Here is a 14,499-nt window from a genome sequence, read left to right as displayed (position 1 = left end):
CAGCGACCTTAACGTAGCAGCGCCCGCATACCTGTGAAGAAAAGTTAACCTGCAAAACCTATGAAGAAAAGTTAACCTGCAAAGGAAGACATTAACTGAGGGTGGGTAGGGTGGGAGAAGCTCTGGAGCCAAGTGAGGATTCCCAGGTAAGATCCTCCCTCTATTGTGTGGGCAGGTAATCCCTCCCCCTACCTGGCCTGGTCTCCTTGGCAACACTTCCCCCAGGTGGGATAGGACAACTGACTGAGGTAGGCGGGGACCTCCAGGTATCCCACCTGAGGGAAGGCAAAGCCAAGCCTATGCTGATGGGGCCGCTCCAGATCCAGGGCTGCGCGCGTCCATGCAAAGGGCGCCCCCCGTTTTAAGCGGGGAGCGGTCATTACTACCATTTAAATAGTCTGGTTATCACCGGAACCGTTCTAGTCACTCTTGGAACCTAGTGTCATCTAGAATGTATCCACTCCTTGAAAAGAAATGCAACCTAGTTTTTTCCCCCCTAGAGTACTGAGAAAATAACTAACGAAGACAAGCATAACAGTTTGCCAAAAGGTAAGGGACAAAGCAAAAGCAACCCCAACCAGGGGAGTAAAGTGGTGGAACAATGGCCACATGCCCAAGTCTTGCCACTTGAGCCAGTCAATCTGTTTTTTGCAATGCTGGCTCTAGGCTGATACTGTTGAGGGGCTCTATGCTGGCACTCCCCTCAGGGGATAAAGCAGCTTTACATCTAGTGGATCTATGGCTGGTTCTGCATTGTACCTGCCCCACGCTCTTAATGATTCTATAAGGCTATGTTTTGGAGCCCTATACTAACTGCTGCAAACAGCCTTTCAACCCCCTGCACTTTTGGCAGCAATGGAGTCCTCCACTGGTGGAGGGACATCATCTTATCTTAACTCTCTCTAGCAGCACAGATCAGAAGGTTAGGATTACTCTGTAAAACTCATTCAGAAATAACATAAACAAAAAAACACTAAACCAAGCAGTTTCAAAATTAGATATTTAAAAGGATCATTTGATACAATGAAACATAGTTTCCCCCCCCCTACATCCTTGGACAGCACGATCCAATGTATGTTAGCTCAGATGAAAGCCCTACTGAGTTCAACAGGTCTAACTCCCAGGTAAGTGTGAATTTGAAATTCATTTAGGCTAGAATCCTATAGACACCATTAACTACCAGACAAACCCAACAAATAAAAGATGTGTACAACCATTTTAAAAGATAATATTTCACTAAAGGAGTCATAAAGTGATTAAATAGCGAGTGAGTATCGAGCAGGCAGAAAGGAAGACAAGAAAAAGACCCAAGCAACAATCAACTTATGATCTTTTAAGTTTTTTTAAAAAAATCACAGAGTTCAGTTGATTTTGACTGCTTTTAAGTTTTGAGTCATACTGTGTATCTGTTCACCCCATCCCACCCCAAACACCAGATCAACCAAGTATACGGGACGCAAAGCTGAAGGAACTGCATATAAAAGTGGAACTTACTGGAGAGGAATAATTTCTGGTATCCATCCAGTAAGTGCATGTAGAACTGTGAATTCCCCCAGCTCCCTTTTTCCTACATCATTTATGCTAAAACAAATACAAATATGCATAAAAGCAGATCAGTATTCTATTCAGATATTAATTCTGTCTCAACAGTCACTCATATCCTTCCAAATTCTTCATATTTCATATATAATTTCCACTGCAAGCAAACAAGAATATTCACAAATCAATTCACAGTACAGCTGCAGTCAGAGGGGTACAGGCCTCCTATCTTATCTTCCCAGAAACAAAATATAGCATCAGATAGGAACGAAGCATTAAGCAGTTCAAGCTTTCAAAGGTTTGAAGCAGGCTTCCTCAACCTTGGCCCTCCAGATGTTTTGAGACTACAATTCCCACCATCCCTGACCACTGGTCCTGCTAGCTAGGGGTCGTGGGAGTTGTAGGCCAAAAACATCTAGAGGGCCGAGGTTGAGGAAGCCTGGTTTGAAGAAATTAGAACAAAAACCATGGCCAATAACTTTTTATTGACAATACAATTTGCTGTAACTTGGTGAACAAATTCAGTTGACAAATTCCAAAGGAAAACTTATGTTAGCCAGCTAGTCTAAAAAATGAAAATTTATCTTGAGCCATAAACTTTCATGACAATAAAGACATGCTTCCATATTAAATGTCCATCTATAAATCTATTTAAAATTGCTATTTTACATCTTCTCAGTAAAATTTTAACGAATGAACACAAAGAGAGCCTGCTGTTCAGGTCAATGGCACATCTAATCCATCATCTTGTTCTCAGTGGCCATTCAGAAGCATGTGGGAAGCACACTGGAATTCAGAGGAATACTGCCCTCTCACAATGGAGGTGGAATTCTGCTGCTATAACATCTACGTTTCTTTAATTTTTTCATTATATTTGTTCCAAAGCTATGCAACTGAAACTGCTAGACACAAAGTTATTGAATTATTGGTCAAACAGACCAATATGTAGGGTGGCAATGCAAAAGTACTTTATTAGTTGTTGTGTTAGCTTTTCAACTGCCAACACATTTCATGATCTACAATGCAGTGAGCTCTATAACATATACCCTCCTAAAACCCTGAATCTCTCCCCCCCCCCCAAACTTCCCTAGCATTTCCTTGTTTGGGTGGCCCTGGGCCTTGGGAGAAACCAGGTCTATAACTCCCATGCTGCCACAGATATTGGCTGAAGAGGGAAATAATTCCATCAAGCCCCCTCCCGAGAGGATTCTAACTGCCACCAAGTCAGTTACGGCAGCTGCCTTAGGGAAGAACGGTGGCAGAAGCTGCTCTGTCCTGCACATTGTTCAACAGTTCTGCTCCTGGACTGGAGGAGAAGAGTGCTTCTGGTGAAGAAAGCCCTGGCCATAACTGCCTCTGACACCTGTGAGTAGATGCTGTTCTTCTACACAAACAGAATCTTATAACAGTTATAAGAACTGAATTGTTACAAACTGAGCTCCAGTATGCTTTCCCACTCCACCTTGCTCCCCGACCACTCCTTTTTCCACATGTGTCATCTTTTTAGATCATAAACCTAAGGGCAGGGACCATCTTAAAGCCGATTTTTTAAAAAGTCATTTTGGCAGCCTTTTTGGCTGAAGGGTGCAATATAAATACCTCCTTAACAAAACAGAGCCTTAGAATCTACAACTGCAAAATGAGTTCCAAAAATGGAATAGGGCTTCCCCACTTCATTCTTCCTACTACAACTTCATGTCTGCTTCAAAAAGCTTCATGTGACAGTTGAAGGTGTTCAGTGGGGTACAGGAGATTGCAGCAGAGGGAAGGGAAAATCAAGGACACCCTGGGCCTCTGTGGGGTTGAAATGAAAGTGTTTGTTCATTAATGTAAATCTAATCCAGTTGCATTTACATGTGACATTAAACCATGGCTTATTGCTATGTGGATGAGCCTGAACAAGTCTGAGTAAAAGGTCTAAGCTACTGCACTGCATTCTCTCCCTCTCCTGTACAGCTGGAAAGAGCCAAGTTTAACTTTCAAAGAATCCCAGTTTATCATAATGTTCAAACCAGAGTTCCTGTTTAAAACAAACTCTGGTTAAGTTTCAGAAGAAAACAATTTCAAACCATGGGTTATGAAGCTCAGTTCTTAAAACTAACCAGTTTGTTTTGAACCAGTGATCTTGGTTTAACAATAAGCTGGGATTCTTTAAAAGTAGGACTAAACTCTGGCAAAGTCCTCCTCCCAGATGTGCAAGAGGAGTAAAGCAGGGAGGATGTAAGCTAATGCTGAAGTCAGACATTTCAGGCTCATCCATGTAGCATTAAACTATGGTTTAGCATATTATGTGTTAACATACCCACTGACTTTGGCTGCAGCTGAGGATCTTCCTTTGTTTACTATATTTTATAGGGTTCAAAAAGCACCCCTATCAATTCATTCATTCTTAACAAACAAGCATCCACCCTATGTATTAAATTCTAGCTTTGTTGCCCATCGCTCTATTTTGATCTCAAAACAGACACAAAGCTTAGAAAACATACTCATTGTTTGCTAGTTTAATTATGGCTTTGGATAATATCAATGGCCAAAGTTCAATTTCACATGTTGTTACTGGAAGCAGCATCTCATTGTCTTCATTGAAAGGTATGCTGTCATCCACAATGATCTTTCGCCAGCTCCCCTGCAAAAGAAAAAGGAAATTAAATGTGATTAGGTGGCAATGAAAAATTGTGTCAGCATGAAAACCTGTGTGACCTTCCAAGAACTTGACCCTCATTATAGATAATTTTAATAAATAGGGAGAGCAAATATGAAAGTCCAGTAGATTCCGTCTGCACAATGGAAAGCAGCACAGCTAGTACTTTCGAAATTGTTGTCAGCTCTCGTGGTTTTCACCAATGCATCCTCTCAGAACTAAAAGGATTAGTTGGAACGTTCTAATCTTATAAAAGCATAATGATAAAAGCAGTTTGTCATCTATCGTTATTACTCATATGAAGTGGAAATATGGGGTGGGACAAAGTGTGCTACTCAGATGCCACCGAACAACCATTGAAGGAGAATGTTATTGGAATGTTCTGGTACTTTGGGAATGGCTTGCTATGCTTCCATAGCAATATATTAGGAATCCACTTTTCTGGAACTTTCCAAAGCATCTGGAACAAGGGAGAATTATTTCCTCCTTGTTGTATATATAGGACATCTCACATATGGGATTGCACTCCTTTTCAATACATGGATTGTATCGGCCTGAATCTACATTCACCTAAGTGTGGTTTCTCCTTAACATCAAATGGTTTGGTTATTTCAAATGTTACTATAATTTATATGCTTTAATGTTGGGTTTAGAATAGCTTGTGGGCACAGCTTAAATTTTAAAATGTATAATTTCTTGCTGAAGAGATAGAAATTTGTTTCAGCCTGTGCTATCTCTTTATATTCATGCATCATATACTGGTCAGTATTTTGGTTCAATATTTGTCATTCATTTATTAAAATCATTGGCAATGCCGGCTGAGGCTGATGGGAGTTGCAGTCCAGTAACACCTGGAGAGTTGTAGCTTCCCCAACCCAAGGCTATAGGAAGCACTGGATTTCCCTTTCTGCAGACCATGTCAGATCTGAGGGAGACATAGAAAGATCCAACCCTATATGGCCCCTCCCTGTCATTGCAGAAGTGTCCACAGCCTCTGTGTGGAAAGGAATGAAAGGGGTGTGTGCTGGGGGAAGGCACTGATTCAAAGGATTCTTAGCCTGTCCAATTCTCTGGCACACCCACCCCTGCAAACCAAGAAGAAAACCATGCCAGTTTTGGAGCTGTTGCTACTAATGAAAGGAAAACTGTAAAATAAAATAATAAACTGGAGAAGGACATAAGAGTACAAGAACCTCACTTCCACCCTTCCAGCGAAAGATCATTAAGCCTTTGGATGAGGCCGCTCAAAGGCTTTCAGCCTTCAACCACCCCTCCCCACAACAGGACTGCAACCTGTGTAAAATAAATGATGTGCATAATATATACCAAAAAGATTGATGCATACTTACCATCCAATAAAGCTTTACCACATATTTTCCATAGCTATTGTACAATGGCATATGTCCCTTGATAGCTTTACATAATGAATATATATGTTCCCATGGCTTCCACAAATGCTGAGGTGCTTCATTTGCATTAGCTTTAGGGTCAGGACTTAAAGCAGGTGCATTATACAATTTCCAAACTGCATAGATTTCACTTATTATCCATCTTATCAGCTGAAGTCAGGGGTTTTTTTGGGTGGTGGAGGAAATAACAGAAGTCAGTTTTGTTCACAATACATACATATATACATATATAGCCTAACTCTACTTTAAAATGAAATACACCAGGCCTTTATAAAAGTAGGCAATCAATGCAACAGGAGAAAAATCAAAATAAAGCAGGGAACACTTTTCCAGATGAATTTATTGAGGGATCTCTTCCTGGATCACACACAGCCGGTGGTGTGTCAGTATTAAATAATCTGAAACAAAGACACCCTAAAGTAGCAAGCATGTTCTGGAACCAAATGTGGCCATACATTTGCAAAAGAATTTTGTTAGGGAAAAGGAGCAGAACCCTGTCATCTGGGAAAACAGACGACTCCTTTCCTCTCCTGTCACCACACAGTTGTTCACCAGCAGCAGCTCTGACAGCATGGATCATATGTGCATGGGGACAAAGTGGAAGATCCTGTATGTTGTTGGGGGTGAACAGCATCCAGTCTCTAGACTGAGGCCAAGAACTTGATATCCAGCCTGGTAACAGATTAGTTAATTTTAACTACAGCCTAAGGTATTCTAGTATGTAGCTCTTCCTTAATGAACAGTTCAAGTCTATTCTTACCTACTCAGAAGCAAGCTTTTCTGGGTTCAGGGTAACATACTCCTAGGTAAGGTCCAAATGTACGTATGCTTAAGGCCAATGACATCAATGAGACCCCAACGCGCTTAAATTCACCTGGATCTCCCCACTTTCCCCTTTCAGTAGCTCCCCTATAACACCAAACCCCTTGTTAAAATGGATGGAAATTTTTCTCAATCCATGTGTTATCATATTTTTTTTCCATATAAGCTACCTCTTCAGCAGCTGGCACTCTACCCCCAAGCTGATTTTTTAAACTCAGTTCATTTTTAAAGTCGCTCAAGGTAGCTTACACCACTTTGAAACTGTAAGTGTGCTCATTCTTCCCTTCATTTAACCCTCCTTCTGTGGCATCACCTGCAACAGGTCACTTTGCCTTGCATGGTAGAGCCATCCCTGACCTATCAAAGGCATTTTACCTGTTTTATGACAACATCAAAAGTCTCCTCCATTCATCTACACAATTAATTTGCTTTCTTAATTAAGAAGAGGTCATACACATACCTCACTGCCCATTAAATGTTCATTGGCTGAAAAAAGGTCGAACCATGTTTCATTTTTCACTACCACAGGCACCTAAAAAGATAATTGGAATTATTTTATTAAAATGTTTATGAACGCTTATAAATGTTCAAAATCTTAAAATAACTTATAAGTGCCTACAACATGTTAATCAAAAGTTAAGAAAGGTAATTTAAAGTAGTCAGTGCTAAAATTATGTAAAAGACTGATGAACTGTTGTTGAACTGAGTTTGGACATTAGTGAAATAATCAGTGGATAACATACAATTTCTCATTGTTTCCCATGCCCCCCCCCCCCACTGTTATACACTGGTCAGGCAAGTTTTGAAGGCAAACACCCGCAAAACCTTTGAATATAGATAACAGGTGGGTAGTTAAATAATACTGGCCCAGATTGGACAAAGTTTGAGGAGGAAAGTCATCTACAAGCATCTCAAAATTAGAGGTGTATGAGGATATGATTGTAATTATGTTTGTACCATTGCACTATGCTCTCCCCTACTCAAACAACTTGGTAACAGGCAGGAACAAATGGTGATGATCATAATGATGACTCTGAAATGGGCACCCCCTAACCCCCACCACTACAACTCTGCAGGCAGCAAAATGACTGACAGGCAATTCCCACATTCTTTCTACTACCACAACAGAGACATTTTAAAAGAGCCTTTCAAGTAGCCCCTGCTCCATGTGGCTGGCAGGCAGAAAAACAAAATATACAGAGCGGCTAAAAAACACACACACAAGCTGGAAAAGTGCACTAAAGGGCAGGAGGAAACAGAAACTCTGTAGGACTCAATGGATTCATGCTGTCTGGTGTCCAAACAACTCACTTATCAATCACACCTCTGACTTCACTCATTGGCTAAAAATATTGACAGGCAAGAGAGCCAGGCTGGCTCTTTTCACAGAAATTGATTATATCTGCATATTTTGCTTATCTGCATATTTTGCTTCATAACTGTCTTTCTTGGAAGGGGAACACTTCTTTCTTTCTTTCTTTCTTTCTTTCTTTCTTTCTTTCTTTCTTTCTTTCTAAAGTCTTAATCTGGTACTAATGGGTGCAGGGTTAGCAACTCTGCTGTATAAAATAAACATCAAATAAGAAACATCTTCTCACCTTAGTGACTAAGAATTCTTGTGGCCTTCTCCAGAAACTCACTTTTAAAGAAGGGGGCAATTCAATTTTTCCTTCTGGATCTTCAAAGACATGCTGTAAAAAGTATTCATTTACTATATATATATGTTATGCTTATCCTGAAGAGATTCAATTACACACAATTCAAAGAAAAGTTGAAGACTTTTCACTTGCAAGTCTTTTTTTTTAGTAGCATATCTAATATTCTAATAGTGATCAAGAACTAAAGCTTAAACAACTCAGAGAAATAAAAGAACACTTGTATGAAATGGAAACTATCAATTATTTTTAATTCTGAATTTTTATAGATAGCATAACAACAATCATATAAGGAAAGCAACAATGTGTGTTGTAGAGACAAGCATTAAAAGACTAGCATTAGAAGAGCATAAATAGCTCCAAAGTAACTCAGGACACCAACTAGCTATACTTTCCAGAAATAACTGAAGACATTTTTTGTTTTGACAAGCTTTTCCAGATGCTTTAGGGTTTTATGTTGAATTGTTTTAAAACCTATCTTCTATTCTTTGTGCAGTCCACAAAATTATTTTCGCTGTTTTATGATGTTTGTAAATTGCCTTGAGACGCATGTAAAAGGCCATTCAGAAAAATATCATCAACACCAGCATCATGATCATCATCATCATTAATCTGGGGCATGTACCAGTCAAAGTCTGATACTTTTAAGCAGGAGTAAACTATTTTGTTTGGTGCTCACATTGTGATAAGTACACAGATAGATCTGGGAAGTGTGATGGGTCTCAGGCTTCTTCTCAGTGCTGGAACTATGGCAGGTGGAGGGAGAAGAGAAGAGGAAGAACTGCAAAACAAGACTCTGCCTCCACCCTACAGCTTGGAGATAGAGGAAGAAGGATGTTGGCTTGGCTTTGTGCTTGCCGGTCACTTGGAGCACTTGGTGAGCACAGAGTTGCACAAGGCTCTTTACCCCTTCTGCATGGAGCTGTTATGGGGTGGGAGCTCATTATTACTATGTGTAAAATCCCTCTCAATGCTTTCCAGCTCATAGCTTGGAGTGGGGGAGAACAGCAGATAGTAATCATTGAGAGCCTCACACTGGGTTTTCAAAGCACAGCACCAAGTCAGTTACAAGACTTTGGCCCTTAGGGGAGGGTGTATGATCCCAGAGATCACAATATTTTGGTTGCCCATGAAGGTCAGCCAAAAATTGGGGAGCTCAACTTTTAAATCTTACTGATTTTAATATAGGTTATAACACAGATGTACACACATCTGAGCAGTTCAACCAAAAAGTGCTTAACTTTGGCTGGACCCTATCAACATATCCAAAGCTACTGGTGATCCCACTCAGAAATGCCTCATTTACAGACTTTCTCCTTCTACTGCTGGTGGGAAAACCTCCAGAAGCAGCTGTCTGCCCACCTAGGCAAAGTTGGGACCATCACCATAATGTAGCCTCCCCAACAGGCAGATTCTTCCTAGTGAAAGATACCAGCAGAGAGGTAACTTTGCACAATCCTGATCAGAAGGTGCTAACAAGGTCCTTCTATCAGTGAAGTGCTCCCCTTCCTCTACATCCTCTGGGAGTTCTCCTGGTGGTTTCAGGGGAGGCGTGAGGGCACACAGAGGGAGGAGAGGGTGCTGAGACACCCACTGAGGTAGTCTTTTTGCTGGCTTCCACCAGCAGCTGTGTTATGACTGGTGCCCACATCACTCTCTTAAAATGCAAAATGTGACCACTAGTTGGCAATGCTTGAGCTAAGGTATGATTCAGAAACAGCTAAGCACTTTTAACTTTAATATTAGTTTAATGATAAGCCTCATTGCATTACAGTGGTGCCTCGCAAGACGAAAAGAATCCGTTCTGTGATTCTCTTCGTCTAGCGGTTTTTTCGTCTTGCGAAGCAAGCCCATTGATGGATTAGTGGATTAGCGCTATTAGCGGCTTTTAGCGGCTTATCTGCTGATCGGATCAGCTGATAAGCGGCTTAGCAAAGGGGGGGGGGAACCAGCAGGAACTCGCAAGACATTGTCGTCTTGCGAAGCAAGCCCATAGGAAATTCGTTTTGCGAAGCACCTCCAAAACGGAAAACTCTTTCGTCTAGCAAGTTTTCCGTCTTGCGAGGCATTCATCTTGCGGGGCACCACTGTACTAGAATGGCGAGCACTCATTCAATGATGAATCTTTAAAAGGTGGGCTTAGGAAGATACAGGGTTAATACATATTCTCAAATACTGATGAATCTGAAAGAACTTTTCTGATTACTACAGAAAACTTACTAAAATAGGACTTCTTCCAGCTTTATCTTTTTCCTTTGCACCTTTTCCTGCATCCCACTTCTCTATATTGATATCTGCTTCATTCCATTCTGGCCAGATAGGAAATCTTGGTTTCCTAGACTCACCCAAAGGACCTTGAGGGTTTACACTAGAGACTGATCCAGTAATACCCCAAAGGCTGAAATAAAACGTGAGCACGAGAAGAGAACTTGCTGTTAGTTACATGGTAATCAACTTCCAAATTTTCTTATTCTAATTTCAGTTTCATACTGTTGGCAAGCACAATATCTTCATTTTGAACCCCATGCAAGTACTATCACTTCAAATAAAATGAAGAGATAAGAAATACATCATTTGAGCAGCTTATTATATGTGCCTTATGACTGACACAGCTCACAGTCCCTCAGAAAAAGCATAAACAATTATCAAAACAAGAGTCTTGTAGTAATGGGAACAGCATTTCTTTAAAAATCTTTATTTTCCCTAGAATGACCCTGGGAAAGATTCTATGATGAAATGCAATTCCCATTGGTCATTCCCAAGGAAGAATGCTGTTGGGCTGCTGCTTAATGTAGCTCTGCCACTACTTGAAGTAGCAGCAAGTTGTTTTTTTGTTTGTTGTTTTGTTTCAACAAGACAGATCACAATGCTCTACTACGTGATCAGGAAACCCGCCTGAAACACACACTGCTCCCCCTCCAGTCTTAAAAAAATGCCTGCAACTTTTATGGAGACAAATGACCCCAAATAATGAGGGGGACATTATTGTCCAAGCCTACTAGCCAGTTGGCAGGGAAATAGTGAAAACTCTACTAGTAGTAGCATCTAATTGAAGAGCCATATACCTCTGAGCTGTTTGACATTCAAAGTGAGATTGTTTATTCAGCGTTGTGCCAGTCTGATAATCAAGGGTGCCTTATTGACAAACAGTGCACATCACCCCTTCACCAAGCTCAAATGAATCCTTTACATAATATAAATGTTCACTGGGGCTGCGACTAAATGTCTGCACCTACACAGAGAAGTAAACTTTGCTCTTGCACTGCTGTTGCATTTCTACCACCTCACCCTTTGAGGGTGGGACCTTAATATCCATTTCAGCTGTGGTTTCCCATCTGTGGAATACTTTTCCCAGTGAGGTCTGCATGACATATTTTTGGTGCATGACATATTTTTGGTGCTAGGTGAAGACTTTTTCCAAAGCTGAGCTGATTCTGTTCTGCTGCTAGTGTGCTGCTGAAAGTTTCCTGCAGATGTTATCCAGGGGATGGGAGGGTGCATTAATTGTAGGTGTCTGCATGAGAAGGTATGGAGAATGTATGAGAATGCTAATGTTTTATATGATTTTTTAACAGTATAATGTATTTATGTTTATGTTCCTAAATGTAAGTCCCTTGGAGACCTTGGTAGCAAGTGACTAATAAAAACTAAAACTAAAAAATAACCCAAATATACCAACAATTGAATTTTACTAGTTGAATTCAGACTAGTTTCTAAGTAAAGGTAAAGGTACCCCTGCCCGTACGGGCCAGTCTTGACAGACTCTAGGGTTGTGCGCTCATCTTACTCTAGAGGCCGGGAGCCAGCGCTGTCTGCAGACACTTCCGGGTCACGTGGCCAGCGTGATGAAGCTGCTCTGGCGAGCCAGAGCGGCACACGGAAACGCCGTTTACCTTCCCGCTAGTAAGCGGTCCCTATTTATCTACTTGCACCCGAGGGTGCTTTCGAACTGCTAGGTTGGCAGGCGCTGGGACCGAGCAACGGGAGCACACCCCGCCGCGGGGATTCGAACCGCCGAACATGCGATCGGCAAGTCCTAGGCGCTGAGGTTTTACCCACAGCGCCACCCGCGTCCCAGTTTCTAAGTACCTACTATAAAAAAATATATATAGTGCAGAGAGGTGCAGTTAACCTTATCTTCCCAAAATGTATCCCCAAGTGTTCTGAAATCATAAAAAGCCCTGCTGCATTAAACAAAAGGTTCATCAACCAAATACTTCCTGGAATCCACAAGCAGAGGGTATAAGCAATAGCTCTTCCCTGTTGTTTATAATTCATCAGTGTCCAATATTCAAAGATATACTTTCCTCAAACATGGAGGATGCCCTTAGCTATTAAAGCTAATAGCCACTGATAAACATATCCTCCATGAATTTTAGTAATAAAAAAGCTTCCAATGCTAGCAATCATCACTGCATTCTGTGGTAATACATTCTGCAAGTTAATAATGTTTTGAGTTAAATAGAACTTCCTTTCATCTGTCCCGAGCCTACTGCCAGTCAATTTCATTGAAGTTAGGAGCCTCTCCTTCCTACTTTATATGCTGCCCTTAACATACATCTGTGCAAACAAGGAAACACAGCTACTGCTTTTAAGTGTGGCTGACTCTACCTGACCCCTACTGCTCTCGCTGCCTCTAACCTGCCTGTGTTGGATTCCACCCAGACTACATTTTCTGGGTGCACAGCAACACTTCTATAGCAAGTCTGCATATTCCAGACAAGGAAAATATCTGACACTTCTAAGATACAGTACCTATTTTTTTAAGGAAAAGTAGAAAGTGGAAGGATGGTTGCAGAGGAAAGACCCAGCTTCAGTCTCTGCTCAGCCTTCACACTCACCAAGGCCGATTCCTGTACCTATTGTTAAGGGCTGGGAAAGGGAAGTGTGTATGTCACACGATGAGCTCCTTCCCAAGTTTCTTGAAGGAAGGGAGAGATAATAAATGAGCAATCTACGCAGAATCATTTAAGGTTTTGAGTCCCAGCCAATCCCAGGTGCTGCAGTTCCTCAAGCATCAAAACAAGGCCACCGACTGCCGCAAAGTACACGTGGCGGATACGGCATGTGGCCTAGAAACAAGAATCAAGAACATTTAGCACAGGCAAGACTTACTTGAGTAGCTGGTGGCTAGATATAGCTAAACTGCAGCTGGGAAGAAAAAAAATTGATCATCATACACTCAACCTTTCCCTAGACCCCAGACACTGCTTTGGCAAGGATAGTGCACTCTGCACACGCCCAGAAACACTCTTCCCCGCTATTATCGCTTCACATCTTCCAGGAGCGAGTCCTTAACCTTAGAAACAGAAATGCATTGAAAGAGGCGGCGAGTTGTGCGCAACCCGCAAGGAACGGGGGCCGCCTGAGAAGCGGAGGGTATTGGAGCCTTACTCTTTAGCGGGGAAGGGCGTCTGGAGAACGTTGTTGCTCTTCACCGGCTCCTTCTTTTTGCTTAACTTCGACATGCCAGGCTCCCTTAGACGAGCTTCAGCGCCGCCGCATTAGCTCGCCTCCCTCAGGCGTCGGCCGCGTCGGCGTCCATTTCGTTGCTAAGAGACGCCGACTCAGCCGCAAAGATAGAAACGGGGATAGAGTGACACGTACTTCCGGCACAATAAAAAGCACGGAAAGTTTGAGTCGCCCACACCAGCCTCGCAATCACCAGTGCCCACTTCCGGTCCGGAACCTTCCCTCCAAAGCACGATAGGGAATGTTCTTTACCATAGAGCTGCCGCCGGGTAGACGGACGCCTCCCTGAGTTCATAGAGATAATAACACGCGCCATCTGACTTCCTGTTTTTATTTATCGTTTGTGTTTTTACGCTGTTGGGCGAAAAGCCCGACGAGTGAACAAAGCCGGAGGCGCAAGGGGTTCACGCGCAGCTGAGCGCAGAGAGGACGGTGTGGCTGTGTGTTTTCAGGGAATTTAGATACAATTGAATTGCATGCTGAACAAAATCAAGTATCTGTATATCATCTTCCGTAAATCGTTCTTCCGCTGCCTGTCCATATCTTGATAACATGTTGAATATCTTCATAAATACAGTGAGAAGGGGACGGCTCTTCAAATCTGCATTAATGTTTGTTTATTTAGGTGGCGGGGCGGAGTTCAACTTAAACATATATAATGTCCGATAAATAACCCAACGGTGTACATCTTTTCTGCTGGAGGCAGTTATATGTCCAGAGGAGTTACTGAAAGCAAGTATTTTATCTGTTAACATTAGCCTAATCTGAGAAGTAGAAGATCTCGAGACGGAATAGTTGTGATGTCTTTCTATCATCAATGTGGCAATATTAGTCAACTACATTACAAGGGGACGCTGATCGGAAGGTCAGTGGTTTGAATCCCCGAGATGGGGTAAGCTCCCGTTGCTCGGTCCCAGCTCCTGCCAACCTAGTAGTTCCAAAGCACATCCAAGTGCAAGTA

The 14,499-nt window shown here is 42.0% G+C and overlaps 1 protein-coding gene and 1 long non-coding RNA gene across 4 annotated transcripts in view; one reads left to right on the top strand and one right to left on the bottom strand.

Annotated features, from left to right (window-relative positions):
* The window catches only part of ADGB (androglobin), a 65,352-nt gene extending 51,518 nt beyond the window's left edge, over positions 1 to 13,834 (bottom strand). For 2 of the 3 annotated variants that reach the window (XM_083496230.1, XM_083496231.1), the window contains exons 1-7: positions 13,461 to 13,834; positions 10,287 to 10,464; positions 8,010 to 8,102; positions 6,872 to 6,943; positions 5,530 to 5,739; positions 4,026 to 4,165; positions 1,495 to 1,581 (exon numbers count right to left, since the gene is read on the bottom strand). In XM_083496230.1, the coding sequence (XP_083352356.1) occupies positions 1,495 to 1,581; positions 4,026 to 4,165; positions 5,530 to 5,739; positions 6,872 to 6,943; positions 8,010 to 8,102; positions 10,287 to 10,464; positions 13,461 to 13,534 (854 nt within the window). In that variant the 5' untranslated portion in view covers positions 13,535 to 13,834. Of the gene's footprint in view, positions 1 to 1,494; positions 1,860 to 2,005; positions 4,166 to 5,529; positions 5,740 to 6,871; positions 6,944 to 8,009; positions 8,103 to 10,286; positions 10,465 to 13,460 lie in introns of those variants that run through there. The other variant, XM_083496232.1, reaches the window with a different exon arrangement.
* Positions 2,774 to 11,608, top strand: LOC310703759. The gene is made up of 4 exons (XR_014524352.1): positions 2,774 to 2,904; positions 8,822 to 8,943; positions 9,433 to 9,508; positions 10,549 to 11,608. It is a non-coding gene; the product is annotated as an uncharacterized lncRNA (long non-coding RNA).
* Positions 13,835 to 14,499: the final 665 nt, after the last annotated feature.

Source organism: Podarcis liolepis (assembly GCF_965112155.1).
Source record: "Podarcis liolepis genome assembly, chromosome: 3".
Taxonomy (NCBI): Eukaryota; Metazoa; Chordata; class Lepidosauria; order Squamata; family Lacertidae; genus Podarcis; species Podarcis liolepis.
This window is presented reverse-complemented; position numbering and strand designations above follow the sequence as displayed.